This window comes from Oreochromis aureus, linkage group 14 (genome assembly GCF_013358895.1).
Source record: "Oreochromis aureus strain Israel breed Guangdong linkage group 14, ZZ_aureus, whole genome shotgun sequence".
Lineage (NCBI taxonomy): Eukaryota > Metazoa > Chordata > Actinopteri > Cichliformes > Cichlidae > Oreochromis > Oreochromis aureus.
Window position 1 is genome coordinate 15,499,575 of NC_052955.1, and position 16,664 is coordinate 15,516,238.

At 39.6% G+C, this 16,664-nt stretch overlaps 2 protein-coding genes across 2 annotated transcripts; one reads left to right on the plus strand and one right to left on the minus strand.

Annotated features, from left to right (window-relative positions):
* Window positions 1-4,519, plus strand: LOC116330073 (extracellular calcium-sensing receptor-like). The gene is made up of 8 exons (XM_039622367.1): window positions 1-95; window positions 235-580; window positions 840-1,127; window positions 1,337-1,888; window positions 1,985-2,203; window positions 3,313-3,436; window positions 3,541-4,013; window positions 4,097-4,519. The coding sequence occupies exons 1-8, from the start codon at window positions 85-87 to the stop codon at window positions 4,517-4,519; spliced, it is 2,436 nt and encodes an 811-aa protein (XP_039478301.1). The 5' UTR covers window positions 1-84.
* Window positions 4,520-9,831: 5,312 nt separating this feature from the next.
* On the minus strand, window positions 9,832-13,156 carry LOC116330095 (extracellular calcium-sensing receptor-like). The gene is made up of 6 exons (XM_031752291.2): window positions 13,023-13,156; window positions 12,598-12,883; window positions 11,923-12,495; window positions 11,443-11,565; window positions 11,108-11,231; window positions 9,832-10,900 (listed from the first exon to the last, which is right to left on the minus strand). Exons 1-6 carry the CDS (start codon window positions 13,139-13,141, stop codon window positions 9,996-9,998), a joined length of 2,130 nt encoding a protein of 709 aa, XP_031608151.2. The 5' UTR covers window positions 13,142-13,156; the 3' UTR covers window positions 9,832-9,995.
* Window positions 13,157-16,664: the final 3,508 nt, after the last annotated feature.

The window sequence follows — 16,664 nt, forward strand, 5'->3', positions numbered from 1 at the left end:
GATGTAGTTATAGGGGGCTTATTTCCTTTACATTACAGTCCTGTGTTTTCTCGTCCAACCTATAAAGAAAAACCAACAACTAATATGTATAAGTAGTAAGTGATTATTATTCACAGTAGTGAACACACATTTGCTACTGTAACACACAAACTCATTTATGTCTGTTTACGGTTTACATGTGTGTGTTTGTGTGATGTGTATCATATGATTAATTGTTTCTACACTTCTGTATAGTTTCAGCTCTCGTGCCTTGCGGTGGATGCAGACCATGACTTTCACAATTAAAGAAATCAATGGCCGCAGTGATCTCCTGCCACACCTAAAGCTAGGTTTTCACATCCATGACAGTTGTGATGACATACCTGTGTCTCTGAGAGCTTCTTTGTTGTTGGTTAATGGGCAGCCAGACAGAGGCTTCAGAGCTGAGAGTTTCTACAGAGACAAAGTTCTAAAAAACAATGGCTCTAATTTAGGCTGTGATGCTGTTCGCCGAACTGTGTCTTCAGTAATCATAGGAGATGCTGGCTCTGGGGTGTCTATGGCACTGCTTCGAAGTCTGGGTTGTTTCCATATCCCTCTGGTGAGACAGTTTGACCTGCATCTGCTAGTGCTGAATGTAATACTGCTGTGTTTGTAATTACACCTTTATCAGGTTTGCAGTGTAGATTAACTAATTATATTTTCAGAAATATATAAATACATTCAAATGTAAAACATTTTCATTTTCTATATCAGTGGATCATTATGAAGGCAGTGGTATTACATTGTTGATGCTTGTTTCACAGCCCTTTCAGCAACTCATCAAGCTAATGGTTAACTAATGTTTGCTGTAAATCTAGGTGAGCTATTTTGCATCCTGCAGCTGTCTGAGTAACCAAAGGGAGTTCCCTACCTTTATGCGCACCATGCCTAGTGACACCTTCCAGATTAGAGCTCTGGCTCGACTGGTTAGTTATTTTGGCTGGACCTGGGTGGGAGTGATTGGTGTGGAATCTGATTATGCCCGTTTTGCCATCCAGCTCTTCCTTCAGGAGTCAGTGCACTATGGTGTGTGTGCTGCCTACACACATTTCTACCCTGTAGTGGTCAGTCAGCAGGCTCTAGATGACCTACTGAATGTCATTCAGGTACCTCTGCATCTATGTTAATATATTTTTATATCTCTATATTTGTAGAATTAGTAATAAAAATGACTTGTTTCATATTTATTATATTTAAAATATTAACTTTAAGAAAGAAGAATATTTAAGGAGGACCTAGTTCCTACATACGATCCATTATTTAGGATTGTTACAATTAATTAAATATTAAATATATCTAAATTTTCCATTATTAGTTTTCATCCTCAAAGGTCATCATTAACTTTTCTGGTGAGTCGGAGATGCAGAGTATTCTGAGAGAGATCATGCGTCGGAACATGACTGGCCTGCAGTGGATTGCAAGTGAGGCATGGGCCACTGCCAAGTCACTCTGGGAAAACTCTGGAGATCTTCTGATGGGAACATTAGGATTTGCGATCAGGAGAGCTGCCACAATTCCTGGGCTTAAACAACATCTCAACAGTCTCACAGCATCCTCTCTTCATAAATCAGCTTTCCTGGCAGAATTTTGGGAAGAAACTTTTGACTGTCGACTAAATGGGTCAGTGAATACCCATTCTCATGGCTCTGACAATTTCTTTGACAGACAGCCATGTAAAGGAACAGAGGATTTAAATGATGTTTACTCTCCTTATTCTGATGTGACACAGCTAAGAGTGTCATATAATATCTACAAGGCTGTGTACCTAATTGCCTATGCCCTACAAGATTTGAGTAATTGCAAAGTAGGAAAGGGGCCTTTTCTTAATGGCACCTGTGCAGACCCCAAAAATTTTAAACCGTGGCAGGTGAGTCAAATTATGGGTTCAGTGTTATCTTAAAATACTGAAGTCAAATGTCCCATATATTTTCTTTAAATAACATTTTATTTCTTTTGGTTACAGCTCATTCACTATATGAAACGTGCAAATTTCTCAGCACTGGGGGAGAAAGTCAATTTTGATCAAAATGGTGACCCCATTGCTTATTATGATCTAATGAACTGGCAGAGGGCGCCTGATGGCTCTCTTAATTTGATGAAAGTCGGCTTCTATGATGCCTCATTACCTGGACACAGCCTAGTTATTAATGACTCAGTGATCCAGTGGCCTCTAGGGAAGAAGGTGTGTTCTCCGAAAACAGGCCTGAGACCATGTTCACCTCTTAGACTGTTGTATGCACTGTTGATCAAAACATCAACTAATTTGTTCTTATTAGTGTGCAGCGTATTTTGTTGTTAACACTAGAACTATCAAGGGGTCATCTTCTCGCATTTGGTGACTTTTCCTCAAGTTGATTTATTACTGGATGTGTGGGATAATAAAATAAATAAATTATGATCACTTATATCTGGAACTTGACACTATAGAAATATGTAAAACAACAACCCTGAATGCTGAGTTGCCTAGCAGCATATTTTATTTACAGACATTTAAATATGAAGGCTGCAATAACATGAGCCAAGGCTAGCTAGATCTGATTGACAGATAACTATATCAGGGACTTTTATTAGATAAAAGGATGGGTTTTCGAGTTGGGTGGGTTGTTGGCTGAGCAACAGAGGAGCCATAGCTGAATTGAGCAGAGTCCAGAGTGTAGAGCACTAATCAGAGACCACAAGAGCCAAATCAGACAGGTTTCAGGCCAGAGGAGCATAGCTGAAGCAGTGAAGCGCTGCAGACTCAGCTGACCAGTATGGACACTCAAAGAGAGCCAGGGGCTGAGAATGTAGGCTGTGACAAACTTTCACCATTGTATGTTTGCAATAATGAATGCATTGAAGTTATTAATGCTGACTTAAACCTTCTTGATGACCTCATATTAATGACCATAAGTTGCAGTTGAATGCATATGCCATAGTAATATATATACATTTGTGAACACCACAAATTATTTACAAAGTTAGCATTTCACTTTATTTCACTTTAATGTAATTCATGAGTATGCTGATCTTTTCTTTTTTTAAAAAACATAATATAGCTAAAAAAAACAAAACAAACAAACATATAGCGCTCATAATAAAAAGTATAATTGGTACCCTTTTATTCGTTGCTTGAAATTTTGTAAAAACTTTATTAGTCAGCTTTTTCCATAATACCTGTAAGCTTGACTTGGGTTTACTTTGTAAATCTATAATGCATATTTATTCTCATATAGAACAAGTTACTTTTGGATTTGTGTATAAAACTAAAACTAGACTCTATAGTTTCTGAGTGATTAAACTCTCTATCAGGCTATCCAGTCTGTATGCAGCAGCAGCTGTCCACCAGGTACTCGCGTCGTCAGGAGAAAGGGGGAACCCATCTGCTGTTATGACTGTGTCCCCTGTACTGAGGGAGAAGTTAGTAATAAGACTGGTATGTTTATCCTTCTTTATTTTTAATCCAAACATATATTTTTATGTTGGCATTTAAAATTTGGCTTCAATAAAGTAAAAGTTATGTTCTCTGTTTATCACCAGATTCTTTGGAGTGCTCACGCTGTTCAGCAGACACATGGTCCAATACAGCCAGGAACCTCTGTATACCAAGGACTACTGAATATTTATCTTACTATGAGTTTATGGGTATTCTATTATGTGTTGCATCTGTTTTTGGAGCCTGTCTTTCCCTTTTTATCATCACCATATTCATTTCATATAAAGACACACCATTGGTTCGGGCCAACAACATGGAACTGAGCTTTCTCCTCTTGGCGTTCCTTGCCATTTGTTTCCTTGTTGGCTTGCTGTTTATTGGTGAGCCTTCAGACTGGCTTTGCCGTATTAGGTACCCAGCATTTGGGATCAGTTTCGCCCTCTGCATATCATGCCTCCTCGCCAAGACAGCAGTGGTTCTGATGGCGTTTAGATCCACACTACCAAGAAGTAATGTTATGAAATGGTTTGGATCTAACCAGCAGAGAGCAAGTGTGCTTTTAGGAACAGCTGTCCAGGTAGAAATCTTGTCCGCTATCAATATCTATTCATTGTGTCACTTAAAAATGACCATTCTCCTGTTATTTTTGCATTCTATCAGGTAAAAATCTGTTTTTTCTGGCTGCTCACTAGTCCACCTCATGCCAACAATAATACAGATTACCACGGGGCTACCATCATCAAGGAGTGTGTCCCCGGTTCAGAGGTCGGCTTCTGGTCTGTTCTTGGATACATTGGCATCCTGGCTTGTGGGTGCCTTCTAATGGCTTTTTTAGCTCGAAAGCTGCCTGATAATTTTAATGAGGCAAAGTGCATTGCTTTCAGCATGTTAATATTTTTTGCAGTGTGGATTACTTTTATCCCAGTCTATGTGAGCACAGCTGGAAAATATACAGTAGCGGTTCACATTTTTGCCATTTTAGCTTCAGCTTTTGCACTTCTTTTTTGCATTTTTGTTCCAAAGTGCTACATTATATTGCTAAGACCAGAAAAAAACTGCAAAAAAAAAATGATGCAAAGATGAAACTACATTTTTTGGTGATAAAAAGTGTAATAAATAAGAAAGAGATTTTAAATACATAAACCTACGCTTGTGTTGCTAAACCTGGAATTTAAATTAAAAAAACGAAAAAACTAAACAACTTGAAATTATCTTGCGTCATATGAACAGCATGCAACAATTATACAACCTACAATCGCTGACCTGTAAGAACTTTCTTATTTGGAGAGTCAATAGACCTGGGTACATGCTTGTTGTAACATCTTCTCTCTGATTGTCAAGTGATAGTCCATAATAAATTTATATCTACTTTTCACTGCCTCTGTCTCCTTATGAATTATTTCTACCGGAAGTACTCTGAGGAGATCATATCTTTAATTTTCTATGTCACACTGAATAACCTGGAAGAATAAATATAGAAAATATGTTTTATTGTAAAATGATAATGAGACAGTTTTGGAAGAACTTCCCATTACAGCTTGGTAATTTGGTAAAAAATATTTTAATAATAGGCCATTAAATTCAATTACCAAAGCAATAATCAAGGAAAAATATGAATATATTCATAACAATATGGTAGATAGATGATATGGTAGATTGTAAACAAAATTACAAAATCTAATGTAAAATGTAAGGGTAGTCATGTTAGTTTTTACATTTTATTGCTGAAGTGTGTTCTCATATAAGTACTTTGTAAACAACAGAAACAATTCCAAAAACAGTTGATTCTGTTCATCTGGACATAGTGTTTTTTTTTAGAGGGAGAAACGATTCGTTTACTCATCCAAGTGACTTCTCCAGTCTCAGCTGACTGCAGGTCAGCTAGTTCATGACTGAACTAGCCCACTGAATGAGCGATGGGCTGTGAGGTCACATCCTTGATCATTAATATGCAAATTCTCATGGCCACTGATCACCCACCATTGATCAATGACCATTGCACAGGGCATATAGCCAGTTTGTTATTACTTAGCTTTGAAATGCAAGAGAAAGACCAAAGACCAAGACAGACTTTTAATTAATTTGAAAGCCTGATGCCTAGCCTTGTACTTTTTATCTGATTTAGTGCTCAGCTCAGATAAAATAATTATTGTGGGTGATTTTAACATCCATGTAGATGTTGAAAATGACAGCCTCAACATGGCTTTTAATCTGTTATTAGACTCAATTGGCTTCTCTCAAAATGTTAAAGAACCCACCCATCACTTTAATCACACTCTAGATTTTGTTTTAACATATGGCATAGAAACTGAACATTTAACAGTGTTTCCTGAAAACCCTCTCCAGTCTGATCATTTTCTAATAACATTTATATTTACAATAATTGAGTACACAGCAGTGGGGAATAGACTTCATCACAGTAGATGTCTTTCTGAAAGTTCTGTAACTAAGTTTAAGAATATAATCCACCCACTGTTATCATCTTCAATGCCCTGTACCAACACAGAGCAGAGCAGCTACCAGAACGCTGCTCCAACAGCGGTCGATTATCTTGTTAATAATTTTACCTCCTCACTACGTACAACTCTGGATACTGTTGCTCCTGTGAAAAATAAGGCCTCAAATCAGAAGTATTTGACTCTGTGGTATAATTCTCAAACATGTAGCCTAAAGCAGATAACTTGTAAGCTGGAGAGGAAATAGTGTGTCACAAATTTAGAAGATCATTTAGCCTGGAGAAATAGTTTGTTGCTTTATAAGAAAGCCCTCCTTAAAGCTAGAACATCTTACTATTTGTCACTGATTGAAGAAAATAAGAACAACCCCAGGTTTCTCTTCAGCACTGTAGCCAGGCTGACAAAAAGTCAGATTAAATGGTAAAATGGTAAATGGCCTGTATTTGTATAGCGCTTTACTAGTCCCTAAGGATCCCAAAGCGCTTTACACATCCAGTCATCCACCCATTCACGCACACATTCACAGACTGGTGATGGCAAGCTACATGTAGCCACAGCCACCCTGGGGCGCACTGACAGACGCGAGGCTGCCGAACACTGGCGCCACCGGGCCATCTGGCCACCACCAGTAGGCAACAGGTGAAGTGTCTTGCCCAAGGACACAACGACCAAGACTGTCCAAGCCGGGGCTCGAACCTGCAACCTTCCGATTACAAGGCGAATTCCCAACTGTTGAGCCAACCATCCCTTTAACGTTAACTAGTAATGACTTCATGAACTTCTTCACAAATAAAATTTTAATCATTAAAGAAAAAATGACCAATAATCATCTCACAGATATGATATTATCTACAGCTACCTTTAGTGCCATTAATATTCCTTTAGACTCTTTTTCTCCAATTGATCTTTCTGAGTTAACTTCAATAATTAATTCCGCCAAACCATCAACGTGTCTTTTAGACCCCATTCCTACAAAACTGCTCAAAGAAGTCCTGCCATTAATTAATGCTTCAATCTTAAATCTGATCAACCTATCTCTAATAACTGGCTATGTACTACAGGCCTTCAAACTGGCAGTAGTTAAACCTTTACTTAAAAAGCCATCTCTAGACCCAGCTGTCTTAGCTAATTATAGGCCAATCTCCAACCTTCCTTTCATTTCAAAAATCCTTGAAAGAGTAGTTGTCAAACAGCTAACAGATCATCTGCAGAGGAATGGCTTATTTGAAGAGTTTCAGTCAGGTTTCAGAGCTCATCACAGCACAGAAACAGCTTTAGTGAAGGTTACAAATGATCTTCTTATGGCCTCTGACAGTGGACTCATCTCTGTGCTTGTCCTGCTAGACCTCAGTGCAGCGTTTGATACTGTTGACCATAATATCCTATTAGAGCGATTCGAACATGCTGTAGGTATTACAGGTACTGCACTGCAGTGGTTTGTACCATATCTATCTAATAGACCCTAATTTGTTCATGTAAATAGAGAGTCCTCTTCACACACTAAGGTCAACTATGGTGTTCCACAGGGTTCAGTGCTAGGACCAATTCTGTTTCCATTATACATGCTTCCCTTAGGCAGTATAATCAGAAGGCATGGCATACATTTTCACTGCTATGCAGATGACACCCAGCTCTATCTATCCATGAAGCCAGGTAACACACACCAATTAGTTAAACTGCAGGAATGTCTTAAAGACATTAAGACCTGGATGGCTGCTAACTTTCTGCTTCTTAATTCAGATAAAACTGAGGTTATTGTACTCATCCCTGAAAATCTTAAAAATATGGTATCTAACCAGATTATTACTCTGGATGGCATTACCTTGGCCTCCAGTAACACTGTGAGGAAACTTGGAGTCATTTTTGACCAGGATATGTCCTTCAATACACATATTAAACAAATATGTAGGACTGCTTTCTTCCATTTGAGTAACATCTCTAAAATTAGAAATATCCTGTCTTAGAGTGACACTGAAAAACTAGTTCATGCATTTATTACTTCTAGGCTGGGCTACTGTAATTCATTAATATCAGGAAGTCCTTAAAACCCCCTGAAAAGCCGTCAGTTAATCCAAAATGCTGCAGCAAGATTCCTGACAGGGACTAGAAAGAGAGAGCATATTTCTCCTGTATTGGCTTCCCTTCACTGGCTTCCTGTTAAATCCAGAATTGAATTCAAAATCCTGCTCCTCACATACAAGGTCTTTTACCATATCACACCCATTAGCGCACTTCGCTCTCCCACTGCAGGCCTACTTGTTGTTCCTAGAGTATTTAAAAGTAGAATGGGAGGGAGGGCCTTCAGTTTTCAGGCCCCTCTTCTGTGGAACCAGCTTTCAGTTTGAATTTGGGAGACAGACACTATCTCTGCTTTTAAGATTAGGCTTGAAGCTTTCCTTTTTGCTAAAGCATATAGTTAGGGCTGGACCAGGTCACCCTGAATCCTCCCTTAGTTAGGCTGCTGGGGGACTCCCATGATGCATTGATTTTTTTCTTTCCAGTCACCTTTCTCACTCACTATGTTGTTAATAGACCTCTCTGCATTGAATCGTAGTTCTTCCACAGCATGTCTTCTATCCTGTCTTCCTTCTCTCACCCCAACCGGTCACGGCAGATGGCCGCCCCTCCCTGAGCCTGGTTCTGCCGGAGGTTTCTTCCTGTTAAAAGGGAGTTTTCCCTTCCCACTGTCACCAAAGAGCTTGCTCATGGGGGGTCACTTGTTGGGTTTTCTCTGTATCTATTATTGTAGGGTTTAACTTACAATATAACGCGCCTTGAGGTGACTGTTTTTGTGATTTGGCACCGTATAAATAAAATTGAATTGGATTGAATAGAAATGTTTCTCTTTATGCAGCTCAAAAACACCACCTTCAATCCTTCTTAAGTCAGCTTTACAAAAAAGTTCACAGTCCTATTTGCTCCCACAGACATATAAGATGAGCTCATGATCTTTATGATGTCATTTTAGATTTATTTTTGGACCACTATTGGAAATAGAAACCGCAGAGGAGCAAGAGTTAGCATTCGGGTTTTCTTACAGAGAAAAGTTAGTTGTGAAAATTTGCCTTTTACAGGAATGTGACTTGCCTTGTACAACACAAGGACTTACCAATAATTAAGATATTAACCGATACATACATACAATATGGAAGACAAATATATGAATTTAATGCTAAAATAACAATATTTCATTATCACTAAGAACTCATGAAAGTATACGAGTGGAAAGACTTTTCTGACATTCACTGACATTTTGTGGTCATGATCATTTGTCATGGAACTGAAACCAGCAGTATTGGATCCAAAATGTAGGACTCTCAGAGATGGGACTGAACTCAAAATGCAGCTTTATTGCAAAGGAGGAATGAGCGCTGGGAAAACAGATAGAGATGACATTAGTAGACAGGGAAGCAAGGAGCACAAGAAGCAACTGAACTGAGCCTGGTTACCACTCTTAAGGGCAGATAATCTGGCAGAGACTGGATTGATGAGCTAGACCATTTATACTGCAGATGATGAGGTTGATAAGACACAGGTGATCCACCCAGGGAATGGGAAGGCTCTGAGCTCCACCCAAAGGGGTTGGGAAGGCCTGGTCAAAGTTTTCTAACTTAGAGAGCTAGAATTACAAATAAAAAGAAATCTAAGATAATAACCTCAATAACCTTGAGGTGAATGTTACCATGATTCAAACGTGTCCAAGATTTTAGTAGATGCAACTAGGGTATCAATTTGAAAATTCTGGACAACTTCCTTCTAGAGTTTGGTATTCACAATATTTTCAGAAAACTTTATCTGAGGTTACTGAGATTCAAACTAGTCTAAGATTGTTAGTATTGCAAAACCAAAATACTCGCCACGAAGTTGATGTCTTATATTAGTGAGTTTCGGTCAAAAAATTCATTTTCTGCTCTTGCAGAGTTTGATTTAAGGTGGTGAATGCTGGGCCTAAGCCTGAAAATCTCTCTCAACAGTCCTAATGAGAATTGTCAGGAAAAACTACGGTGTTGCAGACTTTTAAGTGACTCGGAATGTTTACTAAAGTAATATACATGTAAACAAAAAAAAGACATAACTTTAAATTGTTAATGTTTTTTAATCTTTTAGTTTATAGTTTTTCCCATAACATGTTTCTTGGTATTTCTTTCTGGCTTAAGAAATATTATGTAACACTTGGGTGCAAAAATGCTACTTAATAGGCCAAAAGCTGAGGACAAAATTGCAAATATTTCTACAGCTACAGTGAACTTTCCAGGAGAGCTGATGTATGCTGGGATAAAGGTAATCCACACAGCACAGAATATCAGCATGCTGAATGTGATCAATTTGGCTTCATTGAAATTATCAGGAAGTTTTCTTGCCATAAATGCCAGGATCAAACAAATGATCGCAAGGATCCCAATGTTTCCCATCACTACATAAAAAGCAAACTCAGAGCCTGTGTTGCATTCCAGAACAATCATGTTGTTGCTGGATGTGAACAACATATGTGGGTAAGGTGGGTTTGAAGTCAGCCATAATGCGCATATTACCACTTGAAAGAAAGTGCAGGAGCAAACAATGATTCTTTGTTGTGCGTGACCAAACTGTCCAGCAACTTTGTTACCAGGAAATGTGGCTTTGAAGGCTGTGACAACAACAATGGTTTTTCCCAAGACACAGGAAATGCAAAGGGCAAATGTCACACCAAAAGCGGTGTGGCGCAGCATGCATGACCAGACTGTTGGCTTACCTAGGAAAGTGAGAGGACAGAGAAAGCACAGAAAAAGAGAGAATAATAAGAGAGAGCTCAGCTCAAAGTTGCTGGCTTTTATCACAGGAGTTTCTTTGTTGTGGACAAAAACCACCATTGTGGCCAGAGATACTGAGGCCCCTAACAGGGATACAAATGTTAGAGCTATTCCCATGGGCTCGTGATATTTCAGGAACTCAATTGTTCTAGGAATGCACTTATCTTTTCTCTCATTGGACCAGTATTCCTTTGGACAAGGTGTGCAGTCTGCAGCACCTGTTAAGGATAAACAGAACACATGAATGACGGATCTAGATGCCATTCTAGGAGAATAGGAAATTATAATATATTAAAATTATAATTTAAAAATCAGTTGAAAAAAGACGCAGTAAAACACTGATATTGTAAATATTATATATATGGAGACACTGAATTTGTGGTATTACATTGTGTGCAAGAGAAATGCATAAACACTTTACCTACCTGTTGAGTTGGCTATAGTTCCCTCAGCACAGGGTACACAGTCAAAACAACATAGAGGTTTTGCCTGAATTTGAGCTTTTCTGGTTCCTGCTGGGCAAACATTAGAACACACTGATGTGGGCACCTGTGACAAAAGAAACTTTGAAGTAATTTGTATCAATGGCAGACTATATGTTAACAAAAGAATAAAAAGGTGAGATACTATAAGTGTACAGTATTAAAAAAGAGAGAATTACTGTTTTCCCTGTCCTCCACACTATTTTGTCCTCGTCAATGCTGAGCTTGTAATCACCATTTGCAGCAAATGTCAAATTACCAAGTGTCACATGATGCACTTTTCCATTTATCAACTGCCAGTTAATAATTTCATAATTAGCAGGAGGATCGCCATTTTCATCAAAATACACCTCGGCACCAAAGTGATTTGTGAAATTTACCCTTTGTAAGCTTTTACTGACCTAGAAAGGAAGAGATTATGTATTAGATACAATAATAATATAAATGCTGAATTATTAATTTTTTATTTTTTTTTTTTTCAAATTTAAACATGATGCATTATTTCACACCTCCTTGTGCTGCATTTCTGAAAGATTCAAGCATAGCTTTACAGGTTTTTCTCCAACGGGTTTGCAAAATACCAGCTGATGCAGGGCATGTGCGATAGCATAAACTGCTTTATAGACATTATGGGTTGCTCTGAGCTCTGTGACATCGAAGAAATCATGCTCGGAATTCATGAATGTTTCATTGCCTATGCATCTTTTTAATGTGGCCTCATTACCTGTATTTCCAGGTAAAATAGGTGTGCAGCCCACCATATTCTCCCAGAAATCCCTCACAAAAGGTGCGTGTGGATCTGTATATGGATTTATATTTGTAAGAAACTGTTTTAGTTTAGGAATAGCCTTCTTTTGCATTACAAATCCAAGGGTTCCACCAAAAGCTGTGTAGATTTCAGGTGTGGAGGGTCGAGGTGCTGTTATCCAGGCCACACAAGAAATCCATTGAATTCCTGTAATGTTCTGGTTCACAATCTCTTGCATCAAAGGATAAAAGTCACCCTCAGCAGCAAAAGCCAAAATTACTTTGACAGATGACTGTTTTATTATTTCCACAACTTCTAGGAATTTGTCTCTTGTGTACGTGTGTAGAACTGACGCAACAAAAGCAATGCAAACGCCAAACTTTTCAACCTTCTCCTTAAAAGCAAGAATTCCATTACGTCCAAAATCATTGTCTGACTGTATGGCTCCAATCCACTGCCATCCAAAATGTTTGACCAGTGCAGCCAAAGCTTTTGCAAGGTAGTAGTCGCTGGGGATTGTTCTAAAAAATGTAGGATATTTAGTTCTGTCACTCAGACAAGCACACGTTGAGAAGTGACTTACCTATAGAAGAGAAAATTACACTGAAACAGTGTGCAACAGCAATACAATGCCAAAACATCAAATTTCAATTAGCATCATAAAACATGTAATTGTATCTCTTACTATTGGCACATGGAATGTTCCGAAAATTCCCGCCACAGCTATTGACTGAGTTGATCCTGCCTCTGCTATGACTGCAGTTACAGCTGGTGGGCAATGAGAAGTCACATCTGCCTCCTCTGCTCCACTAGCCAGTGTTAGTGCAGCACGTAAAGCATTTGTAGGAGAATCACAAGAGTTAAGTATCCTATAGCCAAGAGATATGTTTGGAAGGAGAGCAGGATCATTGTTGATTTCTTCAATAGTAAATATAACTGCCTGGGTCCATCGAAAAACTCTCCAGTCAAACCTAAGAACATTATAGTGATTGATAACAGTCATAAAGTAACCAAGCTACTGCTTCACGTATAAAGTACAATGACAAGAATTAAAACACAAATAAACATGCATGCATGACAAATGAAAAAGCCACTTGTGTTAAATCATACCCTTCACACTGCACTTTAGGTGGCTCCTTATCGAATGCAGAAGTGCTGATTATTTCTTTGTTGAAAATCGGGAAGATTCCTCCGATCATTATGTCACCTTCCTTAAACAAACTTGGCATATCAAACCTGCCTAACAGTTCACAGCCAGATACTGTGTTCATGCTGAGAACACAGAGAAAAAGAAGGATACCTCTTTGCATGTTTGCACTGTATTGCCACATATGCATGAGAGCACAGTTCTTATAATAACAGTATTGGATGAACTCAGATGATCTATCATTTCCCAAAGGGCATAGTGATTGAAGGTTGGAAAGCTTAGGACAACATTGAAATGCTCTACATATGACCTATGGTCATATACTCAAGATCCCCTTTGGGTGGCACTGTCACTTGGTGTTCGCTCTCTGTGCAGTAGAGTATCACCTTCTGTTCTAACACACAGTGGTGTTTTTGTGAAGCTTATCTGCCTAGCAATTTAGTTAAAAAACTTATAGATAACTTATTTTTTCATGGAGTAATCTTCACGTGCTTTATTCGAAGCACACTCTCCTTGCAGTCACTTGCTAATTTATAGCCAAAGTATTCACTCACTGTCTTTAGGGTTTCTTTTTTCTTTTCTTTTTTTTGTCTTTAGGGTTTTACTAGCTTATTTTAGCTGGTAGCCACCTTGCTATCAGCATGGCCTCTTCACCTGTCCCTCCTGCACTTTCCTGCTCATTGTGTCAGATGTTTAGTTACTCCTCAGCCTAACTTTAGCAGTTATGTTACTTGGAATAAATGTAACCTATTTTTAGCTCTGGAGGCCATGATCACTGAATTGGAGACTCCGCTTCGCACCCTTGAAAACCCCATAGCTAGCCAGTCCCTTGTGAACTCCCATCCTTTGTGCTCACTTAATTACCTGGAGGCATCCCAAAGACAACCGGCCCCTCGCAACAGTTAGGCCAAATCATCTGACAAGTAGATAAGCAAAGGAGACCGAACACTGAAGAAGAAATCCTCATTTTCTCCTAAGATAGCAGCATCTATCCTGATAGTCGGACTTATAAACAGTTTATAAGATTTAGGGAAACCTGCAGTCATCTGAGACTGAAGAAGTCACTTGGATGAGTGACGAAACGTTTCTCCCACAAAACGCTACGTCCAGATGAACAGAATCAACTTTTGGAGACATAAAAAGGACCATCACCACATGGCCTGAGGCCAACCTCCCACGATTGCAGGATTGCTTTGAACACACACAGTGGGATGCCTTCTACAATCAAGATCTGGCACCATTCACAGATACGGTACTGTCTTATATCAAGTACTGTATTGGGAATGTCACTGTGGAAAAGTGCATCAGGGTGTTCCCGAACCAGAAACCCTGGATGAGGAGCCAGGTCCGTTTGCTCCTCCGGGCCCGTGATACAGCCTTCAGGTCAGGTGACAGAGCATTGTACAGCACCGCTCAAGCTAACCTAAAGAGGGGTATCAGGACCGCCAAAGCAGAATACAAGAGGAGAATAGAGGAACATCTCAATGACGCCAGGCAGGTGTGGCAAGGCATACAGACCATTACCAACTACAAAGGATGTTCTGTGACACCTGGGGGCTCAGACGCGGGGCTAGCAGAAGAGCTGAACAGCTTTTTTGCCCGTTTTGAGTCTCAAACACAGCACTCAGCCACACCACTCCAACAACCGCCACAACCCACACCAGCTTCTAGCAATTCCCCACTCACTCTTGAGACACAGGATGTGAGGCGTGTACTCTGTGCAGCAAACCCCAGGAAGTCTGCAGGCGCTGATGGAGTACCTGGGAAGGCCTTAAAAGCATGTGCCGAGCAGCTAGCACAGGTCTTCACTGACATCTTCAACCTCTCTCTGGAACAAGCCGTCATTCCACCCTGCCTGAAATCTACCATAATCATCCCCATCCCCAAAAAGTCACACATAACCAGTCTCAATGACTTCCATCCAATTGCACTAACCCCTGTCATCACCAAGTGCTTTGAGAAACTGGTTTTGGGGCACATCAGAACCTGTTTGTCTCTGTGTCAGCACTGTATTATGTATTTATATTTATAGTAAGTGTATAGTTAAATTATTGTATAGTTTTTATAATGTGCTATAAGCACGTGTGCACTTTTATAGAGCTGTTTCCAATTTCGTTATACCATGTATAATGACAATAAAGGCTTTTAATTCAATTCAATTCAATTCAATTCAATTCAAGTCCCAACTCAAAACTCACTTGTTCAAAATAGCTTACCTCACATAACCTCTCCACTCTGCTATTTTAAATTTGTATTATGTCTTATGCTTTTATGATTGTGTAAACTGCTTGCTTTTATGTTGCTCTTATTATTCTACCATGTACAGTGTCCTTGAGTGTTCTGAAAGGCGCTTTCAAATATAATGTAGTATTATTATTATTATTTAATCACAGTAGATGTCTTTCTGAAAGTGCTGTAACTAAGTTTAAGAATTTAATCCACCCACTGTTATCATCTTCAATGCCCTGTACCAACACAGAGCAGAACACCTACCTGAACGCTACGCCAACAGAGGCCGATTATCTTGTTAATAATTTTACCTCCTCACTATGTAAAACAGCCTTATTTTTTACTGTAGCTCCTGAATCAGAAGTACTTGACTCCCTGGTATAATTCTCAAACACATAGCTTAAAGCAGTAAGCTGCAGAGGAAATGGCATTTCACAAATTTAGAAGATCAAGAGAAACCTGAAGATTTGATAGACTGTGCAGAACATTTGTGCACAAAGAGAGGATTGAGCCATTATGCTTGTTGTCTTTCAGAAAAAAATCCTGTAAGGGAACAAGAATGTCCACTGGTGTGTGATATCACGTAGTAGGGATAGTTGGAGGATGAGCCACCAGGTAAATTATAGAGGTGAGTATCTAATGAATATTAAGGGAGACGACCAGCTATTGCAAGAGAGGTGATAAGGAACAAGAATCCAATTCTTGCAGCCAAAGGAGGAATGAGCGCTGGGAAAATGGGTAGAAAGGACATTAGTAGACATGGAAGCAGGAGAAAAAGAAACAACTAAACTGAGCCTGGTTACCACTCTTGAGAGGAAGATAATCTGACAGAGACTGGATGGAACAGCTCTTCCCTTTATATTGGAGATGATGAGGTTGAGGAGACACAGGAGATCCAGCCAGAGAGTGGAAAAGCTCCGAGCTCCACCCAAAGGGGTTGGAAAGACCTGCTCAACATTTCCTGGCTCAGAGAGCTAGAATTACAAATAGAAATAAGTCCAAATATCGTGCCTCTTCATTCACCTCTTCCTCCGAGCCTTGCCAACTCCCCGATGCTGGCCACGAAGAAGTACAACTTACTGGCAGAAGAAGCGGATTACATTCTCCTGGTTGGTAGGAGCTTCGGCATCCAGACCATAGTTCCTGACTCACCGGCGGCATCTCCCTTGCCCCCATCGATTCTCCTGGGGGCCTCTGACTCATCGATGGTGTCTGGGACTGCCGCATGGCGGCACCGCAGAAAAAGGTAGTTTTATACCATCAGTGTTTTGGCACGAAAGCACGGCATTGTCTGCCACCTTACAGCTTTAAGGCCTAGAGCCTGCCAGCGTTCTGTAGCGGCTGCAACCACTAGCGATAAGGAAAGGCTGCTCTTC